Source organism: Scleropages formosus, chromosome 13 (assembly GCF_900964775.1).
Source record: "Scleropages formosus chromosome 13, fSclFor1.1, whole genome shotgun sequence".
NCBI classification, from domain to species: domain Eukaryota; kingdom Metazoa; phylum Chordata; class Actinopteri; order Osteoglossiformes; family Osteoglossidae; genus Scleropages; species Scleropages formosus.
Genome location: NC_041818.1, coordinates 29,351,979 through 29,377,154, shown reverse-complemented (window position 1 = coordinate 29,377,154; position 25,176 = coordinate 29,351,979). Strand labels below are relative to the sequence as shown.

The 25,176-nt window shown below is 50.7% G+C and overlaps 1 protein-coding gene across 4 annotated transcripts; it reads left to right on the top strand.

Annotated features, from left to right (window-relative positions):
* Window positions 1–645: 645 nt before the first annotated feature.
* Window positions 646–17,714, top strand: LOC108923115 (neuronal tyrosine-phosphorylated phosphoinositide-3-kinase adapter 1-like). 4 transcript variants are annotated; one of them, XM_018733649.2, is made up of 8 exons: window positions 646–1,181; window positions 4,043–4,294; window positions 7,118–7,452; window positions 7,885–9,459; window positions 9,841–10,041; window positions 10,133–10,233; window positions 13,147–13,506; window positions 16,954–17,714. In XM_018733649.2, the coding sequence occupies exons 2-7, from the start codon at window positions 4,107–4,109 to the stop codon at window positions 13,474–13,476; spliced, it is 2,730 nt and encodes a 909-aa protein (XP_018589165.2). In that variant the 5' UTR covers window positions 646–1,181; window positions 4,043–4,106; the 3' UTR covers window positions 13,477–13,506; window positions 16,954–17,714. The 4 variants fall into 4 exon arrangements, with proteins under 4 accessions (XP_018589165.2, XP_029113089.1, XP_018589163.2 ...); XM_029257256.1 differs by lacking the exon at window positions 16,954–17,714 and having other exon boundaries at window positions 646–975; window positions 13,147–14,544; XM_018733647.2 differs by lacking the exon at window positions 16,954–17,714 and having other exon boundaries at window positions 13,147–14,544.
* Window positions 17,715–25,176: the final 7,462 nt, after the last annotated feature.

Sequence of the window (25,176 nt, the reverse complement as noted above, 5' to 3'; positions counted from 1 at the left end):
TGCACTGTGGTTCGCATCACGGTTTGGACCGAACTGGTACCTCTCTTCCACAGATGGCTGACGAGAATGTTTACAATGTGAATTCAGTGTGTGTCACGTGCAGTACATCTCCTTCCAGCTGCCTGCACAACATCCTTCTCTGCTTACACCTTTGCTGACTGCTGGGGCTCCCTAGAGTTGTCCGGGTCTTCGGGTCTCCACCTGGAGCTCCTTTCTCTGGGTGGGTCTCCACCTGGAGCTCCATTCTCTGGGTGGGTCTCCACCTGGAGCTCCATTCTCTGGGTCTCTACCTGGAGCTCCATTCTCTGGGTCTTCACCTGGACCTCCTTTCTCTCTGGGTCTCGTCTTCATACAAACCTCAATTCCCTGGGCCTCCGCCTGGACCTCAAAACCGGTTTAGTTCCCTGTTTAGCTTCTTTCGATGGACCCATAAAGGTCCTTTCAACCTCCGCCTCACAACTGACCACAAGAGAACATCTCCTGGAGGACAGCAGTGACCCAGTTTAGTTCTTGTGGTTTCTTTGCTGTTTTGCAGCATTCAGGTTTGACTTCCAAACACCACCAGTTTCTTCCTCCTCTTCCTGTTTTCGTAGCCTGGAAAGAAAAGGAGAAGCGAGAAGATGAGGACAAGAAGAGACAAAAAGATGATGAGATGAGAGGAGATGAGGCGTGCGAGAGCGGTTTTAGAACGTCCTTTCGCTGGAGGCCTCATTTCACTGGAGGACTCTGGAAGACCATGGAGGACCACCCCGGTGCACCTACCGAGTGGGCCGCAACCGTCCCCCGCTCGATGAGGGGCTACAGCGGGATGCAGGAGGACTGGAGGTCGTAAGCCAGGATGGTGATTGTGTTCGTAACCCGGGACCCCTCACGACCACAGCCATGGGGGGCATCTGAGCAGACCCTGCTGAAAAGGATGACTGTGTTACTGTACGTGTACTCTCTGTTTACGTGGTTCGGCGGCGGTACCCCCACGTGAGTAACACCGGGGGAGGGGGGCGGGTGACGCGTCCGCAGAGCGGTTCAAATCGAAGTGGAAGCGGCGCGAGGGGCCGTACGCGCGCCGAGCTCGTGGCGGCGGGCTGCTGCAGTAGCCGCGCGCGCGGGGAGCCCTCCGTCTGGTGACGAATAAATATCGATGAATCGTTGATGGAGAACCGGCGAAAAGTGGAACTTCTGAGGTAAATGTGGGGTCGTACGCGGAGGAGACGAAACGGGTTGTGTTTCTGAGGGCTTCTTCTCCACCCTCAGGGGCTCTTGTTGGTCGCAAGATTCATTTTCCCCGCGGACACGGGCTTTTTTATCGCTCAAGTTCACCGGCAAACGCGGGCATTTTTCCTCACTGTTTTTCCCTGACAGAGACGGGTTTCATCCCCGATTTGTGCTCCGCCAACTGCCGCCTGTCGCGTCGGACAGAAAGAAACGGTCGATGACCGACGGCTCCTCCATTTCCTCCAATTTAAGTGCTCGTTTTGATCAGAGACGCGTCGATGTGAGTAAAGAGCGGTATTTCCTCTCTCTCTCTCTCTCTCTCTCTCTCTCTCTCTCTCTCTCTCCCCCCCACACACACACACACACTCACAGACAGAGAGAGAGAGACTGCTGGGCTGTGTGGTGGGACTCAGCTGTGTGTGTTCAGCCTCAGACTGTGGATGTACCGACACACACACACACACACACACACACACACACATACAGGCGCGCGCGCCTTCGCCGCACCCTCTCTGTTCCGCTCCGTCACCTCGCGAGCTCTTCGTTCCATCCGTCGCTTTTAGGCCGTTATTAAAGGCTCTTCTTCTCATGTTTCCTTGATCACTTTTTTACTGAATCAATACAATTATTAGTTATATTGTCAATATCGGTCAATAGTGAACAGAACGGTCGTAATGCGCAGTCGCGCGTCTTTCTGATTCCTTCTGCAGCCTCTGGCGTGTCAGGATTTTGGAGGATCATGTTATGGACTTGTTCAGTCGGTGTGTGTGCGCGTGCGCGCAGCGTGGTCCCGATGGTGCTCTGCGGGTTCTAAGATAACTGGAAATAGAGGTTACTGAAAAAGGATGGATGGACAGATGAACTCGTGGATAGACAGGAAGAATGTTACTTAGAGTGACACACGGGACAAACGAACAGGGAAGGAAACAGTTTCACAAGAAAGTGACAAAGAGAAAGAGAGGAGAGATCACTACGGCAGAGTGCACAGAGGCACGGTGGCCTTCTGGCTCGCTTTCCTTGGGTCCGAAATGCCGTAATACGACGTGTGACTTCCTGTGACATTACTGCACCGTTTGTGGAGTGAGTAGTGGCGGCACAGGGAGAGCAGAAGGGGGACTGTTGCAACTTTGGTGGCAGAGAGGGAGACAGACAAACATACAGACTCGTGGTGGGGACAAGTGAGAACAGGCAGACAGGTCAAAGTGTGGAGGGCAGACCGGCAGACTCGTAATCCCAGTGGTACTCTGTCCCGGTGCGTGTGCGCACTGTGCCAGTGTCTCTGCTTCTCGGGGAATCGCTGCCCTTCCCACAAGTGTGTCAGTCAGTTTCGGCAGCTGACACGTTTATTTACTCCGTTGACGTGGTTGGGGGCTTGTGACTGAGAGAGATCCTCCTGAACTGGTGCTACAGCACACCCTTCGGGTAGCAACTGGCGTATTGTCAGTGTAAGAGACCCAGCGTGCGAAGGGTGACCGAGGGTTTGACCAACATCCGTGCAGATCCAGCTGCCTCTTCCGGGGCCCCTTTGTTGCCGAATTCTGGCTCTGAGCCCCGCTGCCAAATCCTCCGGTGGTGTTTTCTCGCAACGTTTCTGTAACGGGTTCACAACGTGGCTAGGACAGCCCATAACAAGTACTTCACTGTAATATCGGCCTTCCGGGGGGAGTGACGCGATTGTCCCCAGCCTTGTCTTCCTGCCCCGGCTCTGCTTGTCCACCTGTCCGTTCCCTTCTGTCATTTGAGAGGCAGGCCCCTCGGGTGCTTTGGGTCATGATTGGACACCATGGCCCAAATAGCCACGTTCTTTTAGTCCTGATTCGCCGCGTTTCCCACGCCGTATTGATAGGTGTCCAGTAGGCCTCCTTTGGTCCCTGTGGGCAGGAGGTGTCATCCTCACCTTACTCCTGGTCCAGAGAGCACAGGCTGACGGCGCCAGTGCTGATGGAGCACTACAGCTGTGTTCCAGGTGCCTGCTGTTGGAGCCATTTAAATTCTCTGCAGGTGTCACAATGCCTGTTGGACTTTAGAGCTTTTTTGTGTTTTGCTGTGGTCAATTAATGCAGTGTGATGGTGAACTGGAGCTCCCAGATGCAGGTAGCATGTGAGACTTCCTTGAAACTTCTGGACCAAATACTTTGGGGTTCAGTAACTGAGCAGGTTCACACTTGTGGTTCTGATGTGCTGGTGTGGTCAGGGAGTGAGACTCAGGCTTCGACCTGGGAGAGGCCACGCAGTGACATTTGGGTTCTCGTTCTCTCGTAACAGGTGAGATTTCCATAGAGATGAATTTCTGCATGAGGCTGCAGAAAGTTCCATCTAGTTCCGTTTAGTCTGCTCCATCCGCAAATGCCAACTGCTCCATTCGACTCGTGGTACTAGAACTCTAGTACTGCACTGTCTCTCTGCCCCTTGGAAGAAGGAGTCTCCTGCTTTGCCTCTCCATGGCCCCATCAGCCAATGGCAGCGCTCGCTCGGGCTCTTGCACGGACACATGCAGGCACGCTCAGGCGGGCTGGGATGTCTGCCCCACAACAGGGGCATGTGACGAGCCATGTGATGGTGCTTTGCACCGCTCCTTGGGGGGTTGGAGGGTTGATGTCAACATTCATTCCTAGTTGCTGCATCTCCCGGCTTCCTCTTCCTCTTCCTTCTCCTCGACGCCGTCATGATGGATGCGGTGACAGTCGCTGCCCTCAGCACAGCCCTGCCCTGGGAAGACAACTGTAATCTCTGGGCCTGTCCTGTAGTGCAGCTTGGGAGAGCAGCCATGTCAGTACACTACTGTAGCACATAAACACTCTCTCTCTTCTCTCTCACACTTTGCGCACAGGTTCTTCGTACAGGAAAGTTTTTGAAACCTCTCCTACTTCTCGCTCCTCATTGGTTGCTGTACAATGAGCGCTGGCTCTGCCCAGAATGTGGAGGTGGAGCATTTCCTTCGGGACATTGAGAGGCGGGGCAGTCGGCTGCATTGCGCTGCAATTGGGCAGGACGACACACGTACGCATGATGATGTGACCCTGCTCTACCGCCAGAGCCACCTGGACTGGAGGCACCGAGACCCTGGTGGTGTCAGCCAGAGGTGAGTGGCATGGGGGGTCGCTGGGGGCACGTCTGGTGCTGATGGTGAGCGTTCAGTGACATTAACAGTGTGTGTATGTCGGGTTTCGACTGGCATGGTCTCTCTCGGCAATGTGCGCGTCCGGGCTGCTCCGTTCTACAGGTAACCTGTGATGAAGGTCACACTCTGGATGCAGTGGGCACAGTGCAGCGGCTCGCTTCCGTTGTCCCTGTCCCGGGTTCAAAATTCACATTCCTGTCCACTGTGCTCGGGCACATTGTACACATGTTCTGCAGATGTTAGTTCAAGCTTACATGTTACATCTTCTTCAGACCCATGACAGAACGACAGAGTGGTTCTGCAGATGTGTCTCCAAGCGAGGTCCCGCTTGAGGCTTTGTGCTGAAATTTGTGTTTAAATTCTTATCCATAAATGGGGGGAACCTGCAGCATTTCACAAGCTGTAGGGTCACATGGTGCCCAAAGAGTCAAGCACGTGTGCCGTCATTTCCGTCAGCTGCAGGGCCGGAACGCTGTCCAAGAGTGTGAGCGAGCGTGTGTGTGTGTGTGTGTGTGTGTGTGTGTGTGTGTGTGTGTGTGTGTGTGGGGGGGGCTCTGCTGTGTTTTCTGTGCTGTAAGTGCTTTGTGTCCAGCCCAATGATGATTGGAGGAGCAGGTGTGTCCTTTGGCGAGCGGCAGGCCTCCAGCTCGGGTCTCTAGGGCCCCAGTCATGGGCAGCAGATGAACACGTCACGTTTCCTTTGATGCTTGTCGATACACAGATTGTCTGTGGCACGCAATCGGGTTGGAGCTCTCTGCACTCCACCTCATGTTTCCCAGTGGACAGCTCACCTCAGGCAACGTGTCTGTCTGCTGGGAATGTCCTCAGTGTCCCCAGCAAGGACACAGTCTTGGAACACATGCACTTCGTTGACTCACTCTGCATCTAAGTGTCTCCTTAGCATCTTGATACCTATTCATACATATTCATAGCTGCAGGCGCCAGGAAGAGGCTTCTGGGAGCTGCATTCTGGAGTTTTGCTCATAGTGGAGGTGGACGTTTGGGCAAGACTAAGGGTGTGAAGTGGGACAGAGCTGCTCTTCCCTCATGTCCAGTGTGCTCCACAGCAATGCTTACAGCCTGCATTTTCAGCTCTGTTTGTCTCTGCTGTTTGTCTCTGCTCTGCTGTGGCGTTGCACGCATTTGAGGTGCTGGTATCTCTCAGGTTTTCTTCTCTCTGGATGTTGCAGCACCAGCAGAGAAATGAACCTGTACAAGCTGAAGGCTGAACGCAACTCTATGAAACACTCAGTGTGACCAGATGCGTTAAAGAGGTTACACAGTTTGCGTTTGGCACAGTGGTGCAGCAGGTAGTGCTGGTGCCTTGTGGCAGCTGGACTCTGCAGTTCTATGTGTTTTGTGTGTGTGTGTGTCTGTGTCGCTCTAGTGTATAGATGACTGATTTGCTGCAGGTCATGTCTCCTACTGTGCTGTACCGTAGTGTATCCAGCACTGCAGTCACATTGGATAAAAGTGTCAGATACACACTAAACAGTGTTCATTGTAAGTTGCTTTGGAATTAAATATCTGCTAAAAGAAGAAACCCTCATGTACTGTGTTGTGAACTGCCTGTTGTGCTATGAGTTGGCAGGGGGTGCCCTTGGAAACACGCAACGGGAAGGGGGGGGGTGCCTAGTGTGCAGAGGTCTGCTTGTCCCCATTGTGTCTCTACACATCAGTGCCAGGGTACAGGAAGGCACATACATGAACATATGTGGCAGCACAGGCTTGTGTGTGTGTGTGTGTGTGTGTGTGCGTGCGTGCGTGCGTAGAAATAGACACACGCACAGATAGATCAAACAGGTTTCATACCTTGGTACAGTTTCCCTGGAGTGATGCAGCAACACAGTGTTGTAATGGGTGCCAAGCAGGGCTCAGGCTGACGCACACACGCACACATGCGCACACACAGTGCATCCTCCAGGAACCCTTCCTCCCATCTTCTGAAGCCACTGCAGAACCACCCTGTGAGCACAGGGTCACAGAGAAACAGGAGAGCCGTGGAGGTCATGGTCAGCATAGGGCAGTAGGTGGCGTAGTGTTTAGAGCCATTGCCTGCAACTGGAAGGTGGTAGTTTCAAACCCCACAGCTTAAGCTCTCTGCCCCTTGTGTGCTTAGTAACCAACCAGAGTAAAACAGTGTGAGGAGCTCAGCGTATCTGCAGAAAGTGTCAGACTTCTGTATTTTGCTCAAGGCTTCTTCTGGCTCTTTCTTTCTTGTCCTCACCAAATGACTCTTCACTTGATGTTGTGATGAAGTGCAGCTGAACTGTGGTCTTGATGCTGCACCTCAACTTGGAATTTGAAGATGAAGAAAATGCGAGTTTTGACGATGCAGTGGTGCCCTGGGTTGTGCCTCTGGGGGCTCCAGCACTGCAGAGAGAGCAAGTGCAGAGCGGTGCGTGAATTCCAACTGCGTAAATCGAACCTGCTGACCCAGTTTCCATCCACCTGATGGCGATGATGATGATGAAGCCAGTGGTTTTCTGTACTGAAGTTAAAGGACAGAACCCATAGTATGACATCCCTCTGTTTTCATTGTGCCCTCTGTCGCTCAGCCCGCTCTTTTCTCAGGCCTCTGGGTTCTGATCCTGCTTGGAGCGCATCTTTTGCTGCTCTCTCTCAGTGTCACATCTCTCAGTCACTTGTCTCTCCCTTTCGGCACCAGGAATGCACTTCTGGACCGCTTTGTGCTCTCCCTGTCTCTGTTTTTCTCTCGCTTTCTCTTTGGTCTCAGCCTTCATTTTCTCTCTCTCTCTCTGCCCACCCTTCCCCCTCCCCCAGCTCCACCCATAAGGATCCCTCTGCCGCTGTGGCCAAGGTACAAAACGTGGCGTCCTTTCAGCGACACGTCCGCATGGGCTTTATGACCGTGCCCGTCTCACAGGATCTGTTGCCATGCTCATCAGCCATGGTGCCACGCTCCCGGTCCTGCCATTTGGCGGGAACGGGGGACCTGGAGAACAAACCCCCTGCTGGCCCAACGCCAGGTCTCACCCCCACTCGCCAGCCCCCAGCTAAACCAAAACGGCATCCTAGCACAAGGCTCAGCTCCAACTCTCACACTGCAGCCCCAGCCTGTGCACAGGTTCCAGTGCGACCTGCAGACAAGAGGAGCGGTGAGTGTGGGGATGGAAGGCTGGAAATGGTGTGTGTGTGTGAGGGCCTGTGTGTCCCTGTCTTGCCTCAGAGATACACCCTTAGCCTGAGTGGTTCCACCATGTGATACAGTCATTGCTGGTTTGCTGCGCATGTCTCTGGATGTCTCTCGCATCCCATCAGTGAAGAACCGAGCCAGTCACATGTTGTGACACTTTCTCCATTTCTCTATATGCGTCACATGTTTTTCAGTGGCAGCTGTCTCCTTACACCCTCCTCGATTAGGTTCTGTAAAAGTCCCGGACAAAGCCATGATAAAATGCTTCAAAGTGTCTTTAATTTTTTAAATGCCATTTTAAAATACTGGAAATAAAAATACTCTCCATTCCCTCCGTGAACGGTCTTTCTTTCTTTCGCTCTATCTCGCTCGCTCTCCCTTCTCTGCTCTACAGGTGCACCAGTAAAGAAGTGTGAAGCGGTGGATGTGTCTGCCAGGAAGGTGCCCCCTGTCAAGCCGAAACGGAACCCCAACACCCAACTGTCCTTAGACTCCCCATCAGCTTGGTTGGCAGCCCCATCAGCCAACGAACCCCATTCATTACAGGAGTCCCAGGGACGAGAGGAGGGGGACAGCGAGGAACCAGTTTATATTGAGATGGTGGGCCGGAGCGTACTCCGCCGTGCTGTCGCTGCCAGATCCAGCTCAAGCTCAGAGTCAGACCTGAGCGAGGTCATCTATGAGGAGATGAAGTACCCCCTCCCCGAGGAGCCTGAGGTACAGCCGCTGCCCCCTAAGCAGTACAAACCTGGCAAGCCAGTCCGCTCGTCCTCCTGCTGCTCGAAGGCAACAGTGGGAGTCTCCATGTGCCATTCCTCCTGTCTCCCTTCATCTTCCTCGTCCACCCCTGTCCCCTACCCCGTGTCCTCCTGCCCCCAACCCCTATGTGCTCCCACCTTGTTTCTCATCCAAGGGATTAAACTGCCTACAGAGTCCGCTGACAAGATTCCCGCCCCTTTTCCAAACCTCCTCCAGCACTGGCCCCCGCTGCTCGCCTTCCCGCAGCCTGCTGCTGCCTCCAGTGGGGTGGTGATCCAGCAGAGGGCTGCTAGTGCAAAGTTGGGAGCAGTAAGCACACAGACTTACGCAGGCCTGGCGCCACCTCCTTACTGCTCCTCCTCCTCCTCCTCCTCCACCACCGCTGTGGCATCCTCCACAACCAAGCTCCCTGTCCTGCAGCACGGCCACAAGGAGTCCACAGGCTCTGCTGGAGCCCATGAGGACAAGGTGCGGATGAATGGGTTGGGTGTCCACGTGGGACCTGGCCCAGGCCTGCAGGCCCGCAGCCACTCCACTCCCCTGCCCCCAACTTCCCAGTGCTTCCACTACCAGCACTGCCACCCCCAGGCGTCCCACTGTCACCAGTCGCACAGAGCTGAGAAGGATCTTGTTGTGTCCCACAATGTGAAGCTCAGCTGCCACACCATGAGCAGCACCGGTGGGTCGAAGGAGGGCCGGTTCGCGAGGAGGGAGTGGGACAGGGAGCAGGAGGTGGGCGTGTACTCGGCTGCCCCCTCACTCTGCACCAGCTCAGCCCTAGCCGGAAGCTGTGTGACTCTGTCTCCTGACCCCCCCTGCAATCCAGCCCTTTCCGCCGTGCAGCGCCCCTCTTCCCGGCCCCTCCTCTACTGCTCTCACACCCCCCAGCAATTACCCTACGGACTGCTGACCTATCAGGCACCTCTTCCAGTCAGCTCCATGCTGTGGACCTACCCCTCTTCAGGGCTCAAGAGGCCTCCAGCATACCAAAGCCTGCGGGGGACAGCGCCACACTTGTTGCATTCAGAGGGGCGTTCCTTCTCTGGCAGGAGCAGCATCCCCAGGAGTGGCTCCACCGCAGCCCCACCCCAGCTGGGCACAGGAAGCCTCTCCCGTGAAGGAAGTGTATGCGAAGCAGCTGTGGATGAGGGTCCCTGTTGGTCCACGCACAGGAAGGTGTCCTTGAGCCACGGCAGCAGAGACTCTGAGCGTGAGTGATTGACAGACCTGGGGGGCGGGGCTAGTGGCGGACCTCCGACTTCCCTTCTGCGTTACTTTTACATCACGCCAGTAGCATTCACACAATGGTCATTTCTGCGTGCATAGAGACCCCAAAGGTATAGCTTTGATGTGCAAGTGCAGTGGGGTACACAAATTCTGGACATGGGTTCCAGACACCGGTATCATCAGCTGCCAAGTACAGGACTGTGTGTGTGCTGTTTGGTGCTTGTTTGGGGTGCTCCAGGCAGCAAGTGTGTGCGGTCGCAACGTGTGTCCCAGAGGGCCAGGGTTCGGGTTTAGGTACTGTGGTTCTACTTGTGTCCTCCTCTTTCGTTGTTCTGAGGGGCTCCTCTGGTTTCATCCCCACCAGGGGATGATGGCAGTGCAGGTACTCATGTGCGGAACAAGGGCGAACAGGAACCAGGGACCTCTGGAGGCCAGTCGGGCATCCCAGTGTGGTGCGGGGGTGTGGGGACTGAGGGTACGGTTCAGAGCTCGGGACCACAGGCCTCAGGCCACTCAAGACTCCACCTACCCTGTCAGACCTTCCCATCTTGCCATTGGAATGGAGGTGGGTGGGCAGGACATATTACATGTGTGATTCTCTGTTGAAAGGTGTGTGAAAGTGTCGCAAAAACCCTGTGAGTGTGTGTATCTTCCAGAACTGGGCAGACTCGGACGCCCAGCCTCCACATCAGGGGTGAGGCAGGGCAGCAGCAGTGTGCAGCGACAGAGCAGTTTGCCCAGAGGGATTCTTAGTCAGGTGAGCTGCTTCTGACTGCTCTCACACCACAAGGACGACCCTACGCCGTACATCAGACTAGTACATCACCAATCTCAGTGAAACACAGTGTGGGCGGCACGGTGGCACAGTGAATAACACTGCTGTCTCACAGCGCCTGGTTTGTGCGAGAGGACATGGATTCGATCCCCGCTCGGTCTGTGTGGAGTTTGCATGTTCTCCCTGTGTCTGCGTAGGTTTTCTCCCACAGTCCATAGACATGCTGTTCAGGTTCACCCACAGTGTGTGAGTGACAGAGAGAGAGAGTGTGTGTTCCACTGATGTATGGATGAGTGACCCCGGGTAAGTAGTGTATCTAGCAGTGTAAGTCACTGCAGTGAATAAGGTGTGTGGGCTGATAACACTACACAGAATTCACTGGAAGTCGCTTTGGAGAAAAGCATCTGCTTGACAAATAAATGTAAAGACACACACAATGGGCAATTTAGAGTCACCAGTTCACCTGACTGGTGAAACCAGACACCAAGAGGACACCCATGTGAATGTGGAGAGAATGCACACACACACACACACACACACACACACACACACACACACACACACACACACACACACACACATTTTCGGAACCGCTTGTCCCATATGGGGTCGCGGGGAACCGGAGCCTACCCGGCAACGCAGGGCGTAAGGCCGGAGGGGGAGGGGACACACCCAGGACGGGACGCCAGTCCGTCGCAAGGCACCCCAAGCGGGACTTGAACCCCAGAACCACCGGAAAGCAGGACTGTGGTCCAACCCACTGCGTGTGGCGAGAATATTCAGTCTCAATACAGACTGAGCTCTTTCTCTACCGCTTGCCTCCTACAGTCATCACAAAGACCCCCCCAGAGCAGGAAGACCACCTGTACATGACAAAGACCTCCTGCTCCAACATCACAAATACCTTCTCGCACTAGATGACAAAGACCTGCTACCGCTCTCTTCGTAACTATTCACCGCTGAGCAGAACCTTTTTTTTGAATTAAGGATCAGCTCTGTAGAGCTGTCACATTTTCATTCCACGTTGTAGTCCTTGGCTGTCTAGTGAGATTAATAACTAATATCAATAGTAAGAGCAACTCCTCTCATATAATGAGCATAATCTTCCATTAAGGTGAATTCTTGTAAAACAAACTCTTATTTGATACATTGAAAGTGATGGCGAAATAAATATTGCACTCCTGAACCGTGACAGGTTTGGCCATATTTTCACCGAACATGCAGAAAAATCTAATGCAAAACGAAGTCTACAATATCACCTTTAAATCCACACTTAGCATATTCTTTTTTGCATATAATATTTCTGTTCTCTATTTCCTGTGCTGTTTTTCACTTATCGTTTATCTTACATTTATTCATATCACTCTGCTAAAATATCTTACTATTCTATTTTTTTTTGTTGCATACGTCTTATTTTGTTCTTCCAGTTGTAAATAATCTTGAATGTAGAGTTCTTTGAGAAGCTGCTTTTTAAATACTCTATGAAATTAGTGCAATAAAGCTGCGTGACATTTCAGAAATCTCTGCAGACCTATTAATAAGGTTTCATTTGCGTTAAAAGAATGGTAGTTTAAAGCACACAAAAGGGAGTCCTTTGGAATGATGGTGTGCCTCAAGAGAATCATTTCAAATTTAGAACTGATACGGCAGGCTTTCCTTTAGTGCTTTTATTAAGACTTTGTTGCTTTAGGGTTCATAATGACGATGGATGAAGGCAAACTGCTTGTGGACAAAGACTGCTCACCTTGTGCAGTGGCGTTTCTTGTAAGTGCGACTTGATGGTCTGTTTTTCCTGAGGCCTGTTTTACTGTACAAATTGCCTCTGTTCACGGATGCAAGTCCTTGTAATATGAGCGCTGGCTTGTTAAGCAAAGGAAGCACGCATTAGCAATTTACACTTACATTTATTTAGCAGATGCTTTTCTCCAAAGCAACTTCCAGTCAACATGAATGAACACACATTCTCTCTGTCACTCACACACTGTGGGGGGAACCTGAACAGCATGTCTTTGGAGTGTGGGAGGAAACCAGTGCACCCAGAGTAAACCCACGTAGACACAGGGAGAACATACAGACTGACTGACTGACTGACTCGCTCACTCTCACACTCACACACCATCTGAACCGCTTGTCTCATTCGGGGTTGCGGGGAGCCGGAGCCTAACCCAGCAACACGGCGTAAGGCTGGAGGGGGAGGGGACATACCCAGTATAGGACTCCAGTCTGTCGCAAGGCACCCCAAGCAGGACTTGAACCCCAGACCCACTGGAGAGCAGGATCCGGTTGACCCCACTCCGCCATCGCACCCCCCTCTGACTCCATACAGCAATTGCATAATATTTGTGATACAATAATATTTGTGAAGATGACAGCAGTAAACCGCATAACCCAGCAGAGAGAACACGACTGTAGGGCTAATACAGATGTGGGATGGATGCTGTCAGGTGTGATGCCATATCTTGAAGATCCAGTGTGGCTGCCGCACCCTGTCACATATCATTGATCTTTGTTTCTTTGCTGTTCATGGTTATAACATCCTGTCTGAGTCTGCACTCAAAATGTGGTTATTGTTGAGCAATGTCATGATCAGATGTTCTCCACATTTGTGAAACAGTGACATTTCAATTTCTTCCTTTCCTAGAAGACATTAAGTCCTCATTGTTCAGCTGTATTATTCCAAAGGGCCCTGGTAGGGGTCCATCTCCTCACAGCTCTGCGATGCCTGGTCGCGTCTTGAAAGAGTGTGTTTCATGACCTTCCATCTCGAGGAACGAGGTGGTGTCGTTCCTGCTTACAGGGAACAGGGCAGTGTTGTGCTGTGCTATCCTTTAAGCACATTTCTTTCTTGTCTGTCTTCTTCTCTTGCCTTTATTCCCTCCACCTTCCGTGTGGAAGCCCCAGCTGCCCTCTCCTCCCACCTGCTCCATACCACAATTACAGCTCCAGCTGCACTACCAGCACTTGGCTCAGGGGGCACAGTGGCAGTCCGAAGCCAGCGCAGGCACCTCCCCCCATTTTCAGAGGGATGGGAAGCTCCTGGAGGTGATTGAGAGGAAGCGCTGCCTGTGCAAGGAGATCAAGGCCCAAAGGCATCCAGAGAGAAGCCTGTACAAGCAGGACAGCATGCCCATCCTGCCGAGCTGGGCAAGGACCCCGGATGCCACACGTGCAGCCACTCTCCCCTGCCAAAGACAGCAGACCGTGGTGTGGGACACAGCTATCTGACCTCTAGGGGGAACCATGGAGTGCAGCTGTGTGAGTGCTGTGGGACAGGACACAGCACAATGGGTAAAATGTGGTGCATTCCTCCTGAGGTGGTTCATGCTCAGAGAAGTCCTTGTGCTTCCTTCCCTCTGTTTACACTTCCATCTGGGCGTGTGGGGCCGCACTGCAAAACACAGGGGCTCCTGTCCCGCAGCAGTGTCCTGCTGCCGTTGTTCTTGTAGGGACCTGTACTCAACACACTCAACATCCGGAGCAATAAACCACTGTGTTCCTCAGGTTTGTGTCATGGTTAACCCAACCTTAACCAGCACCACTCAGGGAACGGAAGCTGCAAGCACAGACTCTGCAGCCACACATCATCTTTAATTGTGAAAGGCAGTGCTTTTGGACAGACACATGTTCAAATATACATGTGCGCACACTGGTGTGGGCATTTTATTGTGACTCCTGCTTAAAAAAAACACCCATTGCCATTAATTGTTGACTCTCTGCAGTTTTTCACAAATCCCATTTGCAATTATTAATACCAATTGGACTTAATCAGGACCAGTTCTCATACAGCTGATCCCCATCAGGTGGTTCTCGCGCACAGCATCTGATCCGGTTGAAAATTGCACCGAAGCAGCTGACTAAGAGAGGCTGATTGAGAGAGTGTGGGATGCACTGCATTGTGGGATCTGTGTACTCACACTCAGCTCTGCACTGACAGCGTACAGTGTCGTCTACATAGTCACATGTTTGTGTTTGGGTTCTCTGTTTCATACCAATATGTGTTAATTTTGCAATTAATACCTAACCCTTCCTGAAGCCAGTCCATGTGTACTACCACAGTAAGTGTACTTTATGAAATCATTGTAAAATTCACTATCCTTCAAGAAGTTTCCGCAAATAGCTTCTCATTACCCTATACAGGCAGTCCCCGCGTTACGAACGAGTTCCGTTCCTCAGTCTGTCTTTGTCAGATTTTAACGTAACTTGAAATAGTTAGGTGTGATGGGTATCTAATGTCGGTTAGTCAAATGTTTGTCTTAGTATATACAAACTCCATTTCCATAAAAGTTGGGACACTTTCTAAAAATGCAACAAAAACCAAAAACTGTAATTTCTTCAATCACTTCAACTTTTATTTAACTGATAAAAGTACAGAGAAAACATTTTCAGTGTTTTTACTGACAAAGCTAATTGTATTTTGTAAATATAAAAAACAACAGAATGTGATGCCTGCAACACTCAAAAAACACTCAGTCAATGTTCAAAGATAGTGTTCCTCAGTGCAAGATTGCAAAGAATTTAGGTCTTTCACCACCTACAGTTCATAATACTGTGAAAAGATTCAGGGAGTCAGGGAAAATCTCAGTGCGTAAAGGCCAAGGGCGGAAACCGCAGTTGAATGCACGTGACTGCCAAAGGACTCAGGCGGTATTGTTTGAGAAAGCGTCATGCTACCGTGACGGACATAGCCGCATGGGCTTCGGAGTACTTTGAAAAATCATTGTCACTCAACACAGTCCGCCGCTGCATCAAGAAATGCAACTTGAAATTGTATTATGCAAAGAGGAAGCCATTTATTAATTTTGCGCCCAAGTGCCGCTGAGTTCTCTGGGCCCAAAGTCATCTGAGATGGACGGAAAGACAGTGGAAATGTGTTCCGTGGTCAGACGAGTCTACGTTTCAGCGTTTTTGGGGGGAAAACGGACGTCGGATTCTACGTGCCAAAGATGAAAAAGACCATCCAGACTGTTACTGATGAAAAGTGCAAAAACCAGCCTCTGTGATGGTATGGGGGTGCATCAGTGTGAAAATGCATATGTGAAGATACTATTGATGCGGAGGCTTATGCTGGAATTTTGGAGAGACATATGATGCCGTTGAGATGATGTCTTTTCCCAGGAACTCCATGTCTATTTCAGCAGGACGATGCCAGGCCTCCTTCTGCACGAGTTACAAGAGCGTGGCTTCGGAGGCATGGAGCGCATGTGCTCGACTAGCCTGCCTGCAGTCCTCATCTGTCTCCTATTGAAAACGGATGGCGCATCATGAAGAGGAGAATCGGACAACGGGAACCACGGACTGTTGAGCAGCTCAAGTCTCGCATACAGCAAGAATGGGCAAAAATTCCACTTGAAAAACTGCAACAATTAATTTCTTCAGTTCCCCAACGATTACAAAGTGTAATTAAAAGAAAAGCTGATGTGACCCAGTGGTAAACATGCCTCTGTCCCAACTTTTTTTGAGTGTGTTGCCGGCATCAATTTCTAAATTTGTTAAATGTAAACAAATAGAATTAAATTCATCAGTGAAAACACTGAAAGTCTTTTCTTTTGTCCTTTTGTCTGTTAAATAAAAGTTAAAGTGAACGAACAGGTTACAGTTTTCAGTTTTTGTTGCATTTTTAGAAAGTGTCCCAGCTTTTCTGGAAATGGGGTTTGTAGTATCTAATGTACCTTTCTATGCATAAAAATACATCAATTAACAATACAATAATAATAATATGATGCAATGATAATAATAAATCTAACTACAGCATTTATAACAGAGACATAGACAGGGATAATTTTACTACAGTATTTATCATAGAGAGAGTGTGTGTATAGGTATAAAAAAACATTAAAGAAATTTTTATGTTCGCTTGTCCAATGTTGGTGTTTCACCTTTTTCCGATTGCTTTATTTCCACTTTAGTTTCAATCCTGATCATTTGTCTTGTCTTTGATGCGTCATCATCACTTGCATCACATTTACGCTTTGGTGCCGTGGTTAGGAGGGTATACACAAAAAATTAAAGCCAAATACAGTAATACACAAGACACTTAACAGCAACGTGTTCTGACTGAAAAGAAGGAAGTCTGTCTTACCTCAGGCTCACGGGCTAACAAACCACTGTAGACGCGCAATGTTTTGTTGCTCGTCACAAAGTAGTGTTTATTACGAATCATTGTAATAGCTTTGTGGGGGTGTGGTTCGTAACTATGGGTTTTTACGTAAGTCGGATGTTTGTAACTTGGTGACTGCCTGTAGATGCAGTAAACTGTAAAAAAAAAAAAAAAAAGCTACTTTAACGTGTTCTTATAATATTTTGCATCAGTCGGGAGATTTTTTTGGGCAGATGTTGAGATGGCCTGGGGACAAATTCGAACGTCTCCAGTAAGAACTATTGGAGAAAGTAATTTTTTTTGTCCGGTTTTGTGAAGTCCATTTTCAGGAAAAAATTAGGCCCAGGGGACAAGTTTACACGGGTCCCGCCTCTGCTAGCAAGTTTGCCCATGAAGCTCCTGTCATGTGACCTGAGCTCTGTGCCTTCAAGACACACACCACTGAGTAGCAGTTCAGCTCTCCAGAACCCTTTGTCCAGCCAGACACCACGAGCCTCGCGTCTCAAGAAGCAGCACTGGAGCATTCGCAGCTGCACTGCCCCCCCCCAAAGGTCTTCCAGGCCACCTCATGCTTTTCTTCTGAGATCCTCTTGTGCTTTCCTCAGGTATGAGTCCTCAGAGAGCGAAACCTGGAAGTGGGTCCAGAAGATCAAGATGGGACACCCAATACAACGTTCATCGAAGGAGAGGAACCAGCATCAGACCCTTACAGAAACACCCTTTAACCATCTCGTCTCAGTGCTGCTGCTCGCTCTCAGAGGAACATAGGTATGAAAGAGCTCGCCGTGCTCCAGCCGAGACGCTGTGACTTGGCCTGAAGGTGGAGAGAAACTGTAACCAGATTACTTTTTGGCTCAGATGCTGCACGTGGTTTGAGACGGAGGCCTTGTAGAGATGTGCAGCGCACACATGCATGCACACACGCAATGCGGCCCCAGAGCCCTGGACAGGGTGAAAGGTCGTTCCACTTTCTTCACATGCGCAAGTGTCCGCATGCTTTATTCACCCTGCCCCTCCTTATTAGACTCTTCACCTGCTGGGCAGGTGGACCGCAGAGCAATTGATGTCATCACCTCGGGACATCCCTGAGCCGCTTTGCCTGTCAGCTCTGTGTGTAACAACCAACCACGTGCTCGTTTCCCAGTAGGTTACCACAGTGAGTCTTTATCGGTCACACCATGGGCTCTACATCACATGGGCTTGTTCAGGAAGCCATCCGTGAAGTTGTTGCGTATAAAAGAAGACCATGTAGATGGTGCGTTTCTGTTCTCAGCACGAAGGGTCGCAGAACCGCCGTAACGCCGAGCCGCGGAGGACCACGCGTGTCAAAAGTGCTGCTTCGAGACTCCTGTGGCACTCGGGTGAGATGGGCCCATGGCACCGCTGGGACTCTGACAAATGGGTACAGAACAAAAAGCATCTTGAGTCACAATAAACAATGACAATGAGAGGTTGGTGCTTTGACGTTTTCCTGCATACAACTGCTTCTATGGATTAGTTGTTCCAAAGTGTAAAAACCAACTATTTTGTCCCCATGTGCCATACGGTGTGGGTCGCTGCCCTACTGTTGTTGCATCTTAGGCTCTTGACTTGAGCTCATGTTCTACTGTTCATCTGGAAACATGAACTCGTTTTTCCTTGACACTGGATCCTTTTCTGCTGGAGAGACAGATGATGCATGTTTGACGTTTACTGAGATCAGAGGCCCGAGAGGGACTGTGGATGTGAGCGGCGTGCCGTCGGTCTCAGGTGCAGTGTGTGCAGCGCCCATGAACAATGAAGAGAGAAGAGTTCAACGGTTTTGTTCTACATCTTTCCGGTTGAGTAAAGAACGCTGCGCCTCCTACTGCTGTCCTCTAGCTTACTGACAAACACGAATGAATCTTACTGTATCACGTGAGACATTTTACACCATTTACAAGCTCAGTGAGACCACACAGAGGGCAGCGTGCCGTTAGGTGTGACAGCAGCCGGGAGACTCTCTGTTGATGACTTCAACATGGTTTTGCGCACCCATACATGCACACACACACACACAGCTTTCTACTCCTCCCACTGTTATTGTTTGTTCAGACTGAGTGATGCAAGGAAATCTTTTTGTCTTTTAAGTTTTTGTTTGTTTCTGGGGTCAGAGGCTTTTTAGACATTTGGAGTTGCACAGATTTTTCATACTTCAGTTCAGTGTATTTTTATAGAGCTCTTCTCGCACAGCGATACAGAGCACTTTAACACAGGTATAAGGCAAGAAAAACAAATGCAGCAGATAAAGAAACAAAAACAGTTGACTACCAACTATCGTAATTTAATGCTTTTATAGAGCTATAAATATGTCTACCGGCCAAGGGGGAAAGGAACAAAAACTCCCAAGTGAAAATCAAGGGAGAAAAAACCTCAGGGGGTCCGAGGGTCAGTGGCTGTCCCCCCACCCCTCCTCGAAAATCTAGATTAAGTAATAATTCTAAGCCAGTTTACAAGTAATAATGATATTGTTGCTATATGGTAGCTTGAATCCTCAGCTCAGCATGGTACGTCTCATCCATCATGGCAGTTGGTCATCATCTTCAGTCGGCATGGGGTATGTCTGTAAAGGCCAGCCTCCTTAGGTCTTATGTAGGGAGACAATGCTTAACAAGAAGAAATAGTTAGTAATTTCTAACTTGAACAAGTACATTTAATTTGCATTGGTACAAAGGTGGGAAAAAACAAACGCAGGCAGGTGGAATTATATTTTGAGGTGGAATACCTGAGTAAACATGTAAGTCTCAAGACTGGATTTAAAGGCTGATACAGACAGGACATTTCTGACAGTAACTGGTAGACTATTCTATAGTTTAGGTGCTCTATAACTAAAGGCACGACCTCCTACTGAGGTCTTATTGATCACAGGTACTTTAAGATAACCTGCAACCAATGAACAAAGATATCATCCTGGGATATAAGATACACTTCCCAGTTTTGATTTTGTAGATGTCCTTGCCATGTTTTGTACAAATAAATATTGTTCAATTGAAACATCTGAAATAACAGGGTAGAAATGAGCACAAGAATCCTATGTTGCCCTTTTGATATTTACCGCTCTGGTCTGTGCTGTGAGGGTGATGTGATTATGACAATCTGCGTAATGGTTATTCTCTCGGTTTCATCCGGAAATCTGTGGATATTGATAAACGGACAATATCAGTTGCAATGACAGTAATGTGCCAAAGAACATATAATGAATGAGAGAAATTAATCATGTTGAAAAATGTGGCTAATTTCTGTGGCACAAATGTCAATAAAGATATGTAAGAAAAGTTTACTGTTGAAATGTTACTTTTATGTAAATTCTCCTGTGTTTAGCCTGTTAAACACTGCCACTGTGTGAAAATGGTACGTTTGTGACCTTTTCTGGGAGATGACAATGATTTGGCCAGTATGGACAGCCTGTCATCCCTGCTGTAAAACGAAGATTTAGTAAATGAGGAAAGTAGTGTGGTACATTATAGTTACCATCACAGCTTGTTTCTCTTCTGTGTGTCTGTGTGTGCGTGCGTGTGTCTTCCTCTGCTGGAGCCATTAATCACTCTGAACAGGTGGATCCTTCGGTTCTTACACTCACTGACCTTTGAGCTGCTGTGGCACTCTTACAGTCCCTTCACTGCCCAGCGTGAGTGGTGCACATTCTTCACAAAGCGTGTCCGTGTCACGTGCTACAGGTGAACATGAGTGATGACACATCATCTCTTCATAGCAGCTTGTAACACTTCTTCATCATGAGGCCCATCAAGCTGCGATGGGTACGAACTGTCCCCAGGTCACTGTTTCTTCTAAAGCCCTTCACAACTAAGCAAAAGGACATTTTGGTGCTTATTCCGGTTCAAAATCCCCTTATGACTATTAAATCAAGGATCTCGTTCACCCCGCCCGGTATGGGGCCACCGGGGCCCCACCCTGGAGCCAGGCCTGGGGGGGGCGCCTGGTGGCCAGGTCTATGCCCACGGGGCCTGGCCGGGCTTAGCCCGAAGCCAAGACGTGGAGCCGCTCTTCAGTGGGCTCACCACCTGCTGGAGAGGACATAAGGGGCCGGTGCATTGTGATCTGGGCAGTGGTCGGGGCCGAGTGCCCGGCCGACCCAAACCTCGGGCGCCAACTCTGGCTTTTGGGACTTGGAATGTCACCTCACTGGCGGGGAAGGAGCCTGAGCTAGTGCAGGAGGTTGAGAGATACCGTCTAGATATAGTCAGGCTCACTTCCACTCACAGCTTGGGTTCTGGAACCACTCTTCTCGACCAAAGGTGGACTCTCCACTATTCTGGCATTGCCCAGGGTGAGAGGCGGCGGGCGGGTGTGGGCTTATTAATAGCCCCCCAGTTCAGCCGCCATGTGTTGGAGTCTACCCCGGTGAATGAGAAGGTCGTCTCCCTGCGCCTTCGGGTCAGGGAACGGTCTCTCACTGTCGTTTGTGCTTATGCGCCTAGCGGCAGTGTAGAGTACCCGGCCTTTTTAGAGTCCCTGGGGGGCGTGCTGGAAAGCGCTCCCACTGGGGACTCTGTCGTTCTACTGGGGGACTTTAACGCCCACGTGGGCAGTGACAGTGACACCTGGAGGGGCGTGATTGGGAGGAACGGCCTCCCTGATCTGAACCCGAGTGGTGAGTTATTGGATTTCTGTGCTACTCACAGTTTGTCCATAACAAACACCATGTTCATGCATAAGGGTGTCCATCAGTGCACTTGGCACCAGGACACCCTAGGTCGGAGGTCGATGATCGACTTTGTAGTCGTTTCTTCTGATCTTCGGCCATATGTCTTGGGACACTCGGGTGAAGAGAGGGGCTGAACTGTCAACTGATCACCACCTGGTGGTGAGTTGGATTCGATGGCGGGGGAAAAAGCTGGACAGACCTGGCAGGCCCAAACGCATAGTGAGGGTCTGTTGGGAACGTTTGGCGGAGGCCCCTGTCAGAGAGGTCTTCGACTCCCACCTCCGACAGAGCTTCAACCAGGTCCCGAGGGAGACTGGGGACATTGAGTCTGAATGGACTATGTTCCACACCTCCATTGTCAGGGCGGCGGTTCGGAGCTGCGGCCATAAAGTCTCCGGCGCCTGTCGCGGCGGCAATCCTCGAATACGGTGGTGGACACCAGAAGTAAGGGATGCCGTCAAGCTGAAGAAGGAGTTCTATTGGGCCTGGCTGGCTCATGGGACTCCTGAAGCAGCTGACGGGTACCGGCGGGCCAGACGGAGCGCAGCTCTGGCAGTCGGCGCGGCAAAAACTCGGGCCTCTGCAGCATCGCGTGGAGTTTGGGGACAGTGCCTCTGGACTGGCAGACCGGGGTGGTGGTCCCTCTTTTTAAGAAGGGGGACCGGAGATTGTGTTCCAACTATAGGGGGATCACACTCCTTAGCCTCCCTGGGAAAGTCTATGCCGGGGTACTGGAGAGGAGAATCCGACCGATAGTCGAACCTCGGATCCAGGAGGAGCAATGCGGTTTTCGCCCTGGCCGTGGAACACTGGACCAGCTCTATACCCTCACTAGGGTGTTGGAGGGTTCGTGGGAGTTTGCCCAACCAGTCCATATGTGTTTTGTGGACTTGGAGAAGGCATTCGACCGTGTCCCTCGTGGCATCCTGTGGTGGGTACTTCGGGATTATAGGGTTCAGGGCTCGTTGCTACGGGCTGTTCATTCCCTGTATGACCGGAGCAGGAGCTTGATTCGCATTGCCAGCAGTAAGTCAGACCTGTTCCCGGTGCATGTTGGACTCTGCCAGGGCTGCCCTTTGTCACTGATTTTGTTCATTATCTTTATGGAAAGAATTTCTAGGCGCAGCCAGGGAACGGAGGGTGTCTGTTTTTGTGGCCGCAGGATCTTGTCTCTGCTTTTTGCGGACGATGTGGTCCTGTTGGCTTTATCGAATGAAGACTTACAGCGTGCACTGGAGAGGTTTGCAGCCGAGTGCGAAGCGACGGGGATGAGAATCAGCACCTCCAAATCCAAGGCCATGGTCCTCAGTCGAGAAAAGGTGGATTGCCCCCTCTGGGTTAGGGGGGAGTTGCTCCCTCAAGTGGAAGAGTTTAAGTATCTCGGGGTCTTGTTCACGAGTGAGGGAAAAACGGAGCGGCAGGTTGACAGACGGATCGGTGCGGCGTCCGCAGTAATGCGGTCATTGTACCGGTCTGTTGTGGTGAAGAAGGAGCTGAGTCGTAAGGCGAAGCTCTCAATTTACCGGTCGATCTACGTTCCTATCCTCACCTATGGTCATGAACTCTGGATCATGACCGAAAGAATGAGATCGTGGATACAACCGGCAGAAATGAGTTTCCTCCACAGAGTGGCTGGGAGCACCCTTAGGGATAGGGTGAGGAGCTCAGTCACCCGGGAGGAGCTCGGAGTAGAGCCGCTGCTCCTCCGCATCGAGAGGAGCCAGTTGAGGTGGCTCGGGCATCTGTTCCGGATGCCTCCTGGACGCCTCCCTGGGGAGGTGTTCCGGGCTTGTCCCACTGGGAGGAGCCCTCGGGGCAGGCCCAGGACACGTTGGAGAGACTACGTCTCCCAGCTGGCCTGGGAAAGCCTTGGGGTTCCCCCAGAGGAGCTGGAGGAGGTGTGCGGGGAGAGGGAAGTCTGGGGGGCTCTGCTTAGACTACTGCCCCCGCGACCCGGTCCCGGATAAGCGGAGGAAGATGGATGGATGGATGCAATGCTCTTCGGCAAAACAAAATTAACTGCTAACTCTAACTGGCCTGTTCTTCCTATGCCAGTTCAGGAAGCTCCACATGTCGCAACGCATCCTGGTGAACTTTTAATCCGCCGTCTGGATTCCCCTCCAGGGCTTGGCTGGGGGTCAAGTGTCTGCTGCTGTGTGAGGAAACAGCACCCCTGCTGGAGACGCAGACGACTGCGGTGGAGCTCCAGAAAGCGTGCGTGGACGGCCGGTGCGGCACCCACCACCATCCCCCGTGGCGGTGTTTTGCAGGACATCAGGACATGAAGAAGGACTGACCTTGTCCACTAGTGGGGACATCAAAGTGCAACACTGAGGTGCGTTTCTGAATGTGCTCCATGGGGGAGCGCTTGGAGTGAACCTTTCTGCTCGTGGTTCTGCACCCTCGTTCACCAAATGACTTGTGTTGTGTCTCGTGCACTTTCAGTATATATACAGTCGCTCCCCCACTTAATAGCTTTCCACAAATACATTTTTAATATTTATTTTCATAAAGAGGGTTAGAATACCAGTTTTAAAATTGTGCCAAAGCTTGACATGATGTCAAACACTTAGATGAAGAGAAGGTGAACAAGCTGTAGATGATCCAATGGCTTCTACAGGTGCCAGTTGTGAGCTGTCAGCGAAGTGCCACCTTTCCGTCATCGTGCACCTCTGTGAAATACCCCTGGCTTCAAGTTGATGTGTGGTCCTGGTGTGCGCTTCAAGGTAAATGGCATACAACTTACGCTGTTCTTTACATTTCTATATATTTTTTTCATATAAATATATTTCTATTCATAATTATGCTTCTGTTTCTTGTTATTCCACTTGCAATGGATACAAGTGAATTTTGTGTGATGAGTGGGGTAAAAGAACTGACTGAGGAGGTGCAGGTGAGCACCAACACCCTGCTCTAGCTGTGTGCCACGGATCTTTATTGAGTTTCTCATTTACATCGTGTCGTAAAAACTCTTGCCAGGACACTTATCGCACGCAGGCGGATGCACGAGGCATCCCGGCTCCCCGGAGCGAGGGGCTGACTGCCCAAGGGTTGTTCATGATCTGCTCCATAGGACAGAGAGAGAGAGAGAGAGAGAGAGAGTCTGCTGCTGTTCCCATCTGAAAAACCCTGCGCTCGTTGACATTCACATTTACATTTCTTCATTTAGCACATTCTTTTCTCTAAAGTGATGTACAAGTCAGTAAAAAACAGTGCATTTCTCAACAGATACAGTAGCGCACACTCCATTGTCACCGCACGGTCACTCGGTCCTATGCTGCCACTTTTGCCAGCATTCATGGGCCAGCGTCTATGACCCTGGAGCTCAGAGCACCAGAGCACAAAGCCTGAGCTCCCTCCTCATACCAGTGCCTTCATTTTCCTTCTCGGTTAGGACACAGGGAGCGCTGGGCTGGGCAATAACCTGTAGGAAAGCACTACCATGTTCTCTTTGTCATCATAATATCATCTATAGTTTACATCCATGTAGGACTGCTGTTAAATCAGGAACACGGTCACCCCATCCTTTTCCCCACAAGTGTCCCTAATGGTTGAACACGTTGTTTACAGTTTACCCACAATGCCACTACTTGCTGAAACTCGCAGTAACGTGGGTCGTTACGATATAATTCCGCACTGAAGCACAGTCTCTGCTGGATATGCTGCTATTATTATTAGTAGTATTACTATTATTATTACATGATGTGCAGTTCGACTTAAAACATGTCTTTTAGTCATTAACTTGACGAACGGTTGATTCGACATTTTAATCAGGATGTTACGTGTACGGCGGATTTTGCTCAGCCCACATTGCCTTTCCTTGGTCTTCTTTGTCAAAACATGTTAATATAGTTCACACCGTTACTATTACACAATGGACACGCGCTCGGCAACCGCCACACGCTACCAAAGCGGTCAGCGCGACTCGCTGCCTCGCCATTGGTCGGCTGACCTGTCACTCACGTGTAGGCGAGTCCTGCGCAAAGCCCCGGAACACGTGGGCGGGCCCGACGCGGCGAGGCGCGCTTTGCCATTGGCCGAAAGAGCTGGCTGATTCGCGAGGCAGGACGCGCGTGTCTGCGGCGAAGGGAGGAGCGCAGGACTCGCCCGTTTAAAAGCCGCGCGCAGTTTTACCGCACGAAGC